The sequence below is a fragment of the Falco peregrinus genome, chromosome 5 (assembly GCF_023634155.1).
Source record: "Falco peregrinus isolate bFalPer1 chromosome 5, bFalPer1.pri, whole genome shotgun sequence".
Classification (NCBI taxonomy): Eukaryota; Metazoa; Chordata; class Aves; order Falconiformes; family Falconidae; genus Falco; species Falco peregrinus.
In genome coordinates, this window is record NC_073725.1 from 72,021,455 (window position 1) to 72,033,267 (window position 11,813).

The 11,813-nt window shown below is 45.0% G+C and overlaps 1 protein-coding gene across 1 annotated transcript; it reads left to right on the forward strand.

Moving 5' to 3' along the window:
* The first annotated feature begins 273 nt into the window (after positions 1–273).
* Positions 274–3,215, forward strand: SOCS1 (suppressor of cytokine signaling 1). Its single transcript, XM_055805923.1, has 2 exons — positions 274–504; positions 2,259–3,215. Exon 2 carries the CDS (start codon positions 2,334–2,336, stop codon positions 2,940–2,942), a length of 609 nt encoding a protein of 202 aa, XP_055661898.1. The 5' UTR covers positions 274–504; positions 2,259–2,333; the 3' UTR covers positions 2,943–3,215.
* The last annotated feature ends 8,598 nt before the right edge of the window (positions 3,216–11,813 follow it).

The following is an 11,813-nucleotide window of genomic DNA, read 5'->3' on the forward strand; positions in this document are numbered from 1 at the left end:
TGGGACAGATGAGACGGAGTCAGCCGAGGCCGGAGCGCCAGCCCGGGCGGCCGGGCGCGGGAGGGGGAGCGGCGCGCTGGGGGCTGGCCACGGCGCCCCGGCAGCTCCGGCTCCGGGCGCTGCTCCGCGGGCTCGGCGCGGCTCCGGCCGGTTCGCGGCCGCATTCGGAAAGTGAAAGTGAAGCGGCGGCCACGTGTTTTCGGAGAAGGCAGGGGAGGAGCCGCCGGCTGAAAAGCGCCGCCGCCGCGTTAAATAGAAAGCAGCGGCGATGCGCGGGCCCAGAGCGCTGGAGGTGCCGCCCGCCCGCCCCGCGGGAGCCCCGGCTCGCTGCGGCGCCAGGCAGGGCCCCCGCGGAGGATGCCCAGCCGCCCGCCGCGGCCAGCACTAGCCACCGCCAGCCAGCACCAGCCGCCGCGCCGCCGGCCCCGGCGCGCCCCTGTGCGCAGCTCGCGCGTATGCTGCGCGCCCCGGGGACGGCCCCCGCCCGCGGCGCGCCGGGCGAAGGTAAGGGGTCTGCGCGGCGGGAGGGCAGGCTGCGCGGGGGGGCTGCCTCGCGTGGGCTTGTTCGTTATGTTTTGGCTCTGGCGCGGCGGCCGTGCCCGGGACGGGGCGGCGGGACAGCCCAGCACGCCACCCGCCGCGGCCGTTACGCGGCGCCGCTCCCCCCGCTGCGCGGCAGCCGCCGGAGCCGCCGGGACCCCCCCGGGCTCTGCAGGAGCCGCGCACCCCGTGGCGGCCGCCGGCGGCTCTGGGGCTCGGGGGCTGCCGTGCCCCCTGCGTGCTCGCCGCCCTCCGGCGCGGCGCCGCAGGCTCCCCCCGGCTGTGTTCGGCTTCTGCCCCGCGCCTGTCGGTTCTTGGGCTCGGTGGTTACTTCTCACCGGCGTGCCCTGAAACTTAATTTTTATGAACTTTAAATACCGAGCGATAATCCTGGCCCAGTAATTGGAAAAACTGACATCAGTTTCCTTCTGCTGTGTAAAGAAAGCCCATCGCTACTTTCAGCCTCTTATTTGCCAGCATACGGATTTTACAACCCCCTGTGCTGTTTCAGGCGGCGATGTGACCTAAATGAAACCAAACATCAAGTTGTTAAATTAGCACAGACAGGAATCCAGCTGCGTACTTTCTTTGAAGTCCTCATTAGCATGTTACCCTGAACCGTAAGATGGCCGAGGGATTCATTTCTGAGAATACTTCAAGGTTTCTCAACAAGCTGCTTCTGCAGATCTATATCTGACTATAGGGATAAATCCTAAAATCTATGCTTGCCAGTAAGGTCAAGGCAGCCAGCGGAGATGTATTGAACCACACTGTCAGAGGCAGACATTTCAGGCCAAACTCATTCCTGGTGCAGCACTGCTAATTCCTTTGAAGTAACACGAGGGATGAATTTAGTCCCTCATGCTGAAAGATATATCAATAGGAAGCAATTTAGATTGGGCCACTTAAAGTGCATGTAATACAAAAAAGAGAGAGAGACTGAGGAGTAATGCTTCGAGGGTTCATAGAGGTTGATTTGTGTAAGCTAGTGAGGTTGTAGCATTGCTGTCCCGAGGGAAAGTTGGGGGAATGGGAAATTTGCTTTTATGGCTGAGCCTCAGGTTAACGGGAGAGAGGAAAGTAGTTTTAGGATCGCTGTGTAAATTGGCAGCGATACAGGCTACCCTTCCACCTTAGCTTCGGTCACGCTATGGCACCTATTCACCTCACCCCCTTCCCGAGTTATCCCAGGACATACCCAGCTGCAGAGTTTACATCTACTTCACCTACTTTCTCACGCGATGCACCAAATGATGATGATGCCTTGAGATCTGGTGTTGCAGCTGGGATTGGGGAAGGGAAGGAGGGAGGTACAGAGAAATCTGTAACTTGGTTGTAAAACCACCTCGCTTTGTTCCCTAAAAACTTGAGAATCTGACGGAGCATACACAAGATAACTTCTCGTTGAGACAGCCCTGTCATTTGACTTGGCTCTAGGCTCTGATATGCTGCTGTGCGCTCACAGCAGGGAAACAGTGTTGTCCTCTGTAGCTGTTAATGATCGCTGCTAAATATTTTTGGGGCTTTGGACTTTGCTGTAGCGATAGGCTGCTAATCTTGTCAGAAGGCAGCAGTTGTTTGCCCAGTGTAAATTGGCAAATGAATATTTTATTATTTTATAATGGGTGGGAGGCATATGAATGGAAGACTTGGTCATTCAGAGATTGCAGCAGCTTTTCTCTGAGGATTTCACATTGTGTCTCTCTTTGGCATTTCAGAATAGCTGCTGGAAAGCTGCCCTGCCGTAGCCACTGACGCTATGGAAGACCGCATCCGCTGGTCTAGGCTGTAGGATGGTAGCGCACAGCAAGGTGTCAGCAGATAATGCAGTTGCAGCAGACCCGAGACGTCTACTTGACCCTCCAGCACGGGAGCGTTCGCAGGCTCGAGGCCGGCCCAGCGCTGTGCAGGCACAGAGCAACACGCACTTCAGAACCTTTCGCTCGCAAGCGGATTTTAGTAGCATCACTCGAGCAAGCAGCCTGCTGGATGCCTGTGGATTCTACTGGGGACCTCTGACTGTCAGTGCTGCCCACGAGAAGCTGAAGCCTGAGCCCGAGGGCACCTTCCTCATCAGGGACAGCACCCAAAAGAATTGCTTCTTTGCCATCAGTGTTAAGACTGCGTCTGGGCCCACCAGCATCCGGATAAACTTTCAGACTGGGCGTTTCAGCCTGGATGGCAGCAAAGAGACTTTTGACTGTCTCTTTAAGCTGCTGGAACATTACCTAAGCTCACCGAGGAAGGTACTGGTTACCCCCCTGCGCAAAGTCCGCGTGCAGCCCTTGCAGGAGCTCTGCCGGAAAAGCATTGTGAAGACTTTTGGAAGAGAGAACTTAAATCATATCCCTCTCAATCCTGTTCTAAAGGACTATCTGAAATCCTTCCCATTTCAGATATAAGTACAGCATTAACTGTATAGGGACATGTGAGAGATGTGTAAAGAAATCCAGCTTCCTGGGTTTTTCAACATGTTTGACAGTGAGCAAACTTATTTTTGTAGCAATTTACTGTATTTTGGAATGGAACTTGAACACTTGACTTCTTATGTTTACAAAAACTGTTTGCACAAACCTGGGGTTTTAAAACCCTGGCATAATTTTTCTGCCAAGCAGAATATTTTATTATTTTATAATATTTTTAATGACATTAACATAATAAACTTTATTGTGGAAGTTTTTAAAAGAAGTATCATTTTTTTTTTTTTTTTTTTTTTAGTTTTAAAGGTTTAGGTACCTCTGCTGCTGACAAACTGTTAACTGCTAATTGGGTGCATAAGTGGAGACAGGTCTCCATGTGGTCCTGCTCTTTGCCTTACAAGAACTAGCTTGTTTTAGTGATAGTCCAGCAGACAGTGGATTCCCGCCCCAAAAAGTCTTAACACAGAAAGATGCAAATGAATAGAAAATGTACTCAGGATGAATCTGCCCAGGAATGTAGCTCTCCCCTAAATTCACGAGAGCAGGAACGGTGTGTTAAGACTACAGTGGTGCAGTTGTCAATTTGAAGAGTGAATTGAACCCTTGGCTGAGCTCATTGCACCAACTCTGGCTTGCCTTATTTCTGTTAAAAGCTACAAGGCTCTGAGCAAGAAGAGGTTGCTGTCTGACATAACCAAACCAGGTGAACATAGGTGGGCGAAAAACAAAACTGTCCAGAAACACACGCTTCAAAAGTTCACACTGTAGCATTATGATGCATTGGGGGAAGGATAGCTTAGTTCTCCCTTCAAATGGGCATACACAAAATGGCAAAGGTGCAGACACCTTCAGACTTCAAAAAAGTGTTTGTCTTCAATTCCTGGTGATCTACAGAGCACAGACCTGATGTTTTAAAAGAATCTATGACAGGATCCAGAGAGGATAAGCCTATAGATTTGCAGCTGTAATTTCTAGTGGCTAACCCACATTCAGAGAAAGTTGAAATACATTAGACTGTTTTGTAATACTATTGGTAGGTTATTGGTGAAGGCAGCACTGGGTTTCTATCTGCTCATAAAATGTGAAATCAGTGCCCCATAAAGATGTAACTGTGAATGACCGGAGATGCCCAATTTGGCAAAATATCACCTGCATTATGTTAAAGTGATTCTCCCCTCCCCCAAGCATTTCCTGAAATCCATGAAAAGCTGACTTAGAAAACCAGCTGAACTGAATCACTTCAAAGAAGGCAGAGAGTCTTTCACAGAAATGTACTCTATCAGCACAGATCTATGGTGCTTACAGTAACTGCAAGCAGTAAATGAAGTCATCTGTAGAGTTTGGAAGATAAAAGGTCTCTCCCTCTATTGTAATTCACATTCCTTTTAAAGCTAAAGCCACTTCTAGGAAACACTGAGTACTTGCTTTATAGTGTTCCTTACTGAATAATTTTTTTAATACCATTTGCTTTACAAAATCAACTCTCACATCATTGATGTTTCTTTGGAATAAATAGGTTTTCTCCTCAAACATGACTAAGGATCACTCACAGCGCATTGGACATTGTGAAAAGGGAAAGAGAATATACAGGCAGTATCATGTAACTGTGCTGCTTCCCTAAAAGTATTTTTGGATTGGTTCTGCCTATCAGTCTCCCATTCCCTTGTCAGCCATCCCTGGCTAAGATTAGCAGACAGCATTTCTGCTTAATTCTAAAGCTGGAGTTAGTTGCTGAATTATGTATTTTCCCACAGCAGCTGCAAGGATATAAATTGAGTAAGTGAATGCTGAGGTGCTATGCAGCAGTAGGAGAGCAGAGCAAAACGACTGCCTGAATGTGAATAGCTTTAAGAAGTTAACTTGGAAGTGGAGCAGGGGGGCAGTCTTTGTAGGGTGAAGGCTGCCAGACTGGTTTGCTGTCAGCAGAGATTGTTATCCCTTTCTTTGCCTTTTTTCCCAGTCCCACACTGTAGTATTTTTTAACCCTTCAGGCCCCAAGCTAATGACTCTTGCCTTGCTATATAAATGAGTGTCCCCATGACAGCATGAGTGTTAGGACAAGCACAATGTAGCTTAGAAGGTTCTATGCTGCCCCTGATAAAACCAAACAGAACTACACCTAGATACACAGTAAGGGGCTTCCCACTGAGAGGCATGGAATGAAAAGCATAAGGATTGAGCCCATTTCATTTTCTTCCTAGCAGACACAAACCTGCTTTCTTTGTCTCTCCCTTTTACTGCTTTAGAGTAAGTTTAGCAGAAATGATCCATATCCTCCAACGCAAAGTGCCCAAGTCCCTTCATTTCGTCTTTAATATGAAATGCAAATGTGGGATAGCTCAGAAAAAAAATCAAAACTATAAATAAGGACAAGAAGGTCAGATTTGTCTCTTGAGGAAAGAGGAGACAAAGCTGGCTTGTATTTTTAAACTACGTATCTTTTCACTTGCCTTGTTCTTCTTCCCCTCTCTCTTTCTCTCCCTTTCCCCAGCATACAATACAGTGGCCAGGCAGATGCTTTTCCTGGCAGGTATGTGCAGGTTGCTCCAAAGCAACTAAGAAATCCTAACAGTGTGTGTGTTCATGTCACTCTGACTTGTGCTCTGTACAAGCTAATGAAGGGCTCTCTGAAATGCCTGCTGAGCTGCGTGGACTGCTTTAAGGACTGTCACATCTAAAGGGCATAGCAAGAGTCTCCTGAAGATTTCTGTAGTAATTCCAGCTGTCAAATCTCTCATCCTCTGTGTAATAAAGTACCAGCAAGGTCAAATAAGGAATTTGCTGTATTCTGCACCTAAAGCAATGGAAACACATAACAGTGCAGTGATTTTAATTCTTCCTACTAAATACATGAAGGGTGGTGTTTCCAGTCCCTCCCCCTCTTGCCCAGATCTTTCCTCTGACCTTTTCACTCCTGGCTGTGGCTGGAAAGTGAAGTAAACAGTCAATCTGGTAAAGGACTGTGGAGAATTTGAGCCATGCTCAAGAGCAGAGCAAAACCACATTTTCTGAAGAGACTGCAGTATTTAGCTGGGGTAGTGGTGGTGGTGCAGCTGGGGCCAACAGCACACAGCATGGCTGTGTCACCCACAGGCCTCGGGTGTCTCTGTCTCACAGAGAGCAGCAGGGTGGGAACTGTGCAGTAAGGTTTTGCTGGGACACGGGCCACCCAGCCCAGCTCCAGTGCAATGATCCTGTGACGGTACAGGCAGCAAAACAGAGGCTTCTTCACTTTGCTTTCAGAGTAGGTTAATTTACATACCATGCTGCAGCTGTAAAACACTTGCTAACAAACAGAGCTAATCAATAGAACCGCAGGTGTTCAGAGAACCTGGTTAATTTAGCCATGAAGAGTTATTGAATGTTCAGTAGGAGCCTCATGAATGACAAGTATAACCTTACCCACTGTGAAGCTGTGGTCACACTAATTCTGTTATGATTGAAATCATTTACAAGAAGTGAGGCTTCAGCTACAGTCAGCACTGATGCTATTTTCAACAGTCAAGAAAAAAGTGTCCCCTAGCGGAACACATTGACCATATCTAGCCATCAATACTCTTCACCCAGCTTGTACTTAATCCTGTATTGACCAGTGTATCCACCTCCTGAACCTTCTCCTTCAGATCCAGCGTCAGCCCTCTCTGTTGTGCTGGGATGTCATTAAGTCCCTGGCTCTCCTTGCATCCCTCCATTCATGGTGCTGACAGCTGTGAGCAATACATTTATTCATTAAATCCAGCTTTGAGACAAAGACCATGTAGCAGTGACTTAATTCAGACTCTAGATTGCTTTCTGTGCAAAGTGTAAGCTAACTGCATGTGCAGTAGGTTTCCGGGATGTTTCTCCCTATTGCCAAGAAGTGCCATTCAAGACTTCATTGCTACTGACTTGTCTTGTGCATAGTACTCGGATCCTGTCACTGTATCTGACGTTTTCCTCCTCAGCTGTTTCCCGACACAGCAGCCACATTTGCTACACCTGGGTCAAATCTGCTTGTTGGGTTACCATGGAATAACAGAAACACAGGCCAGCAGAGAGTGTAAAGAAAAGCCCAACTTCTCCCACCCATCCTAACTTGTACCCACTTCTCAGGTACAGCAGAGCAGCAAAGATCAAAGAGTCAGAATATAAACTGACTGACAGGTGAGTTAGCCACGTGCAAAAAGTATTTTTCCCCTGTCTAGACCTCAGTGACATGCTTTGGATGTGGTTACTGGGGGCAAGAATGACAGAAATTATGCTCGTGCATAGCAAAGGAATTACCCTGTAGTCTTAAGCTATTGAGCAGCACAGATATTGTGAGGATAAATAGCATCCAAACAGAATAAAGCAAGTAACTAACTGTGCCATAAGCCACATTTGGTCAGCTTCCCTCATTGTGCTCCTCTTCATAATATTAGCAAGGCAAAGTAGGATCACCTTTCTGTTGTCATTTTACTCTCAGTTATAGGTATATTTTTTTGTAACTCCCAGCCATGTAGAAGAATGATAAATCCAGCCATCAGTCTTGAAGAGTTCTGTTTCCTCTCTCAATCACTACCGCCTGGCCTGCTTCTGCCCGTGAGCACAAAGGTTCATCTCTGGTAAAAGAGTTTGGGTTTTTTCTTCTGTTATCTGAAATGCTAACTTAAATAAAGCAACTGTGAAGATCTGCTCGTTTTTTTGCTGAATAAGATCCACTGGCCACTGTGCTGTGCTTGTAAGTGTGCATAATCCCTCCAGACATGGCTGTGGAAGTAAAGTTCTGATTGAGTGGTGAAAAAGGGGATCTTCCTTTACATGATTAGTATGTTATTAATCAAAGGCTTCTTACACACTTATCTATTGCCAAACACTTATCACTTCTTCTGTAAAAATATTCATTATATGCCTCTTTCTTCCCAACATAATTAGTTCCTTTTTAGTTCTATTTGTGTTACAGGAAAGGCTTATTTGGTTTAATCTTAACAGTATCCCCGTTTACACATGGTTCTGAATTCTACAGCCTGTAGTTGTCTATACTGAATGTGATGGGCCAAAACATGCTCAGGTTTACATTGAGATATTCCACGGGCAGATCCCAAACGGCACCAGGATGCCTGAGAGGGCACTCTGACCCAGACAGCTGTGCACTTACAGTCCTGCATGGGCTCGGTGTTAGCTTAATGCAACTTGTAGATCAGATCTAGTGATCATCGGTGGGACATTAGTTCCACAAAGCCCCTTATATTTTACAGCATCTTTGCGTGCTGTAAAAAAAAAAATAATTTTTTTTAAAATTATATATATATAAAGAAGGTGAGAGGATACCAGTACATTCATCTGGTTTGACTTTCTGTATATAAAAAAAGGCCTCAGAAGTTTCACCAGGCATTTTCAGCAGTGCAGAAGTTATTCCTGCAAAGCGCATAGTTATGCCTGCTGCATAAGTGAACATTATCAAAGCCAGTTATGTGCAATTAAACTTAGTGGAGTTTTTAGGCAGACGTCCAAACTGAAGGATGTCAAGCACTAAAGAATTTACTGTGTTCCTCCATGTGCTCTCCCACCATTCAAGACACTAGCTGCATCGCAATGCAACTTACCTTTTTCCATCATCAATGTGTCCTCCGGGTCACAGTTCTCTTTCCTTTTGGGATTACAATAGCAGCATGGCATGACTGCAGGTGGAGAGGAAATAAAGTCCTAAAGTAGATGATGGGACATTTTTTCTCCTTACCTGACAGAACAGGACCGGTACAAGGTTAGCTTCTTTTATGTAAGGTAAGCTAGTCTGGAGTTAGGACCTACTGAGCTTGGTAACAAGATTGGAAAGAGGAAAGCCTCGATCATCAGTCTTAGTCGAGCACATTGGGAAAGGAGAGGAATTTGAAGCTGTTAACAAATCAAGTTTCTTCCTATCTCAGGCAGCTGGAATGCAGGTAGTGAAGAAACTGTAACTACCATACTAAAATAAGATGTGCAGGCCACACAGACAAAATACCTGGGAAGATGCACCCAGCTGGACAGGTAAGTAGGATAAGGCTTTTATTTAGATGCCATCAAATTGCTTGGAGTTTCTGTGCTGTTTTAGTTGCTTTTCATAGTATAAATGGACATCTTGGCTCTGTTAAAAAAACAATCAATTTGGCCCTTCCTTATTCCACTGCTAAGTGGCCTTCTGATACTCTTGCAGACTTTATGTAGCAGAAAAGAGATCAATGACTTCGATAGTCAAGACACCTAATGTACATAGGTGAACAGGTTAATAATGAGAAAGGAGAAGAATGAACTTAGCAGCAACCAAGAAAAAGTCAGAAAAATAATCGGCAAATTTTCAGAGGAGATAGTAGTAAAGAGTGGCTTTACTGTGGTGAACGCTGGGACATTTAGTGGTGGTGTCAGCAAAAACAGAGAACGGGGGATAGGGAGATAGCTTGAGAAGGAAGGCACAAGTGGGATCAAATCTCAAACTCTGTACATTCTACGTAGCTATAAAGTCATCCTCTAATTTTGTTCCAGTGCTCCCAGGTTAAGTCAAGATAAGAGTGAAAAGTTACCAGGGTACTGGCAGATGAATACATTGTCACTGTAAAGGAAGCCTCTGAATACAGTTACCTTTGTCTTAGATAATTTCACCACTCCCATCTTTCACAAAGTTTAAACTGAAAATAAGGTGCTTTCACTGTGGTGGTCTAACAGGCACTAACAGGAGGTAGCACTAGCACGGGACTGCCATGAAGTCACGGGCGTGCGGAGGAGTTCCCAGCACTGGTACCATTCTATGGATCCTGAACTGTAGGACACTTTGCAAGACACAGTGTGAATGCAAACAGATATGGAAGATGCTGTGGACCCATTATTTATCTTGGTATATCTACTCTAGTCGCAACATTTACAAATGTTGTGGGAAAAATAAAAATATTAATCATATTCAATCACAGGTTTATCATATCAGAACATACAAACATCTGGAGTGGAATCTTAGCTCCAGTGAAATCAATTTCCAAGAAAGATCAACTTTTCTATCGATAATATTATTAAATAACAGTAAGTATCTTTTTAAAATTAAATCTAAGAGCTATGGTTGCTTCACAAAGATTTCTTACTTGATAGAGCCCCAGCTAACTCACATGTTGAGGGTGACGTGAGACTATATCTATGCTGTTCAGTTTTGATACTGAAAGTGTGTATAAGACTGTGTGCAATTTCCTGCGCCCATTCCTTCCAGCTCTGCACACTCTTGCAAGTCTCCCCTGTACCCTTCAAACTGAAACTGATAACCATGTTACATTTTCACCCTAACCAAACTTTCCCCAAATCAACTTCCCTACAGCAGAAGCTACTTATTACTGGAATTTGAGTCAAATTGAACTTTCAGGCTGAGATTTTAGGTATTCTCTCTGGGATCTGAACAACTTCTGGCTTCCAGACAGAGCACTGAAAACAGAAATGAACATAAAATACTCTTCCAAAAACGCTACAACACGGACTTGACTAAGGCTTACAGATTTCGTAACACTTGCTGAAATAGTCTCATTTGGTTATTTCTCGACCTGCCCATATACCATCACTGTTCAAGCAATCTAGAGAAATGTGGAGATGGAATCGGTATCTCCTATAGACTCATGGGATTGAAGTAGGGTAGGTATGATCTGTAACAATATCACTAGGATGAATTTGGGAAATATACATGCTACACAAGGAGTAAGGCTACTAGCTACTTTCTTAGCTCTCCACAGATAAAACCTAGTACATATTCTACATACACAACCTGTTCAGAAATAGTTTTGACAAATGCTTCAGAGATTACTTTAGGGTTTCTGCCCCCCTTACACTCCCCTTTGCTCTCACCAGGTAAGTTGTTCACACCGGCTACTTTAAACAGCTGACTTAGGTGCAAATCAAAAGCTTTCAGAGACAGATGCCTAACTGCCAGGTGGCAATTAGATCTGTAAATTAGGTGCCTAGAAGACACTGTGTGAACCCTTTGCCAGGTTTCTCCCTGGTTCCCATCAAGGCCAGCTACACAAAGTAAAATGAAGTGAGCCATAAAAGCTTTACAAGTATTACATAGCAGCTGCTTTCTGTTGAAGACAAACTGAAACTTCAGTTCAGTACTTCAAGCCTTTTCCAGCCATGAGATAGCAATTTCCCTTTCAAGTAAAGGGGTCATCTTTACCTAATCTAGCAGTTAGTCAATAATTTTGTAATTAATGATAAATCTACCACTGTCCTGTGACTAAATGTACCACGTGTGAGTTTTTGTTTTGGAAAACCAGCAAAAATGGAAAAGCAGGAAGAATTATGGTTTTGTAGGAAGAGGAGAAAACACTTGTCAGGTGTCTTCGTAAAACTGGCAGCCAACAGAAGCTTTTCTCAGACAAGACAGTATAACAGCACAGCAGCTGAGAACACAAGCTACACTCTTGTAGTCCACACCTCTGCAACATATCATGTACCTATCATCTATAGGCATTTGGCATGTACTGTATTTGTGTAATTGTATGCAAAGCAGATGATGCCTTTCTTAAAGGTAATAATTCCAGTTCCAGTGTTCTCAGCCCTGCATATTTGGTAATGTAATTTCCATACAAGAGTTTCTGGCTGCTGTAGGTTTTCTCATTACTGTTGCTGCACAGAAAAAGCTAGTGACTAGCTGAACTGTGTTCAAAAAGCATATGACCAGCCTGCAGTTCAGTGTGAGTTTGCTGTAGTTTTATGCTCTGTGGACATTAATGACAAAGGTCTAGGTGCACAATGGCATTTACAACCAATATTGTTCTTATAATTTTTCAGTTATGCCAAATGATTCCTTTACATTTCCATTCAGTAAAAGAAAAAGAAGGCTGCAATGAGAAAAATCTTAGACCTTACAGGGGATTCATTACTGGC

Coding starts and splice junctions, on each gene's coding strand:
- SOCS1 (XM_055805923.1), top strand. CDS start 2,334: ATGGTAGCGCACAGCAAGGTGTCAGCAGATAATGCAGTTGCAGCAGAC.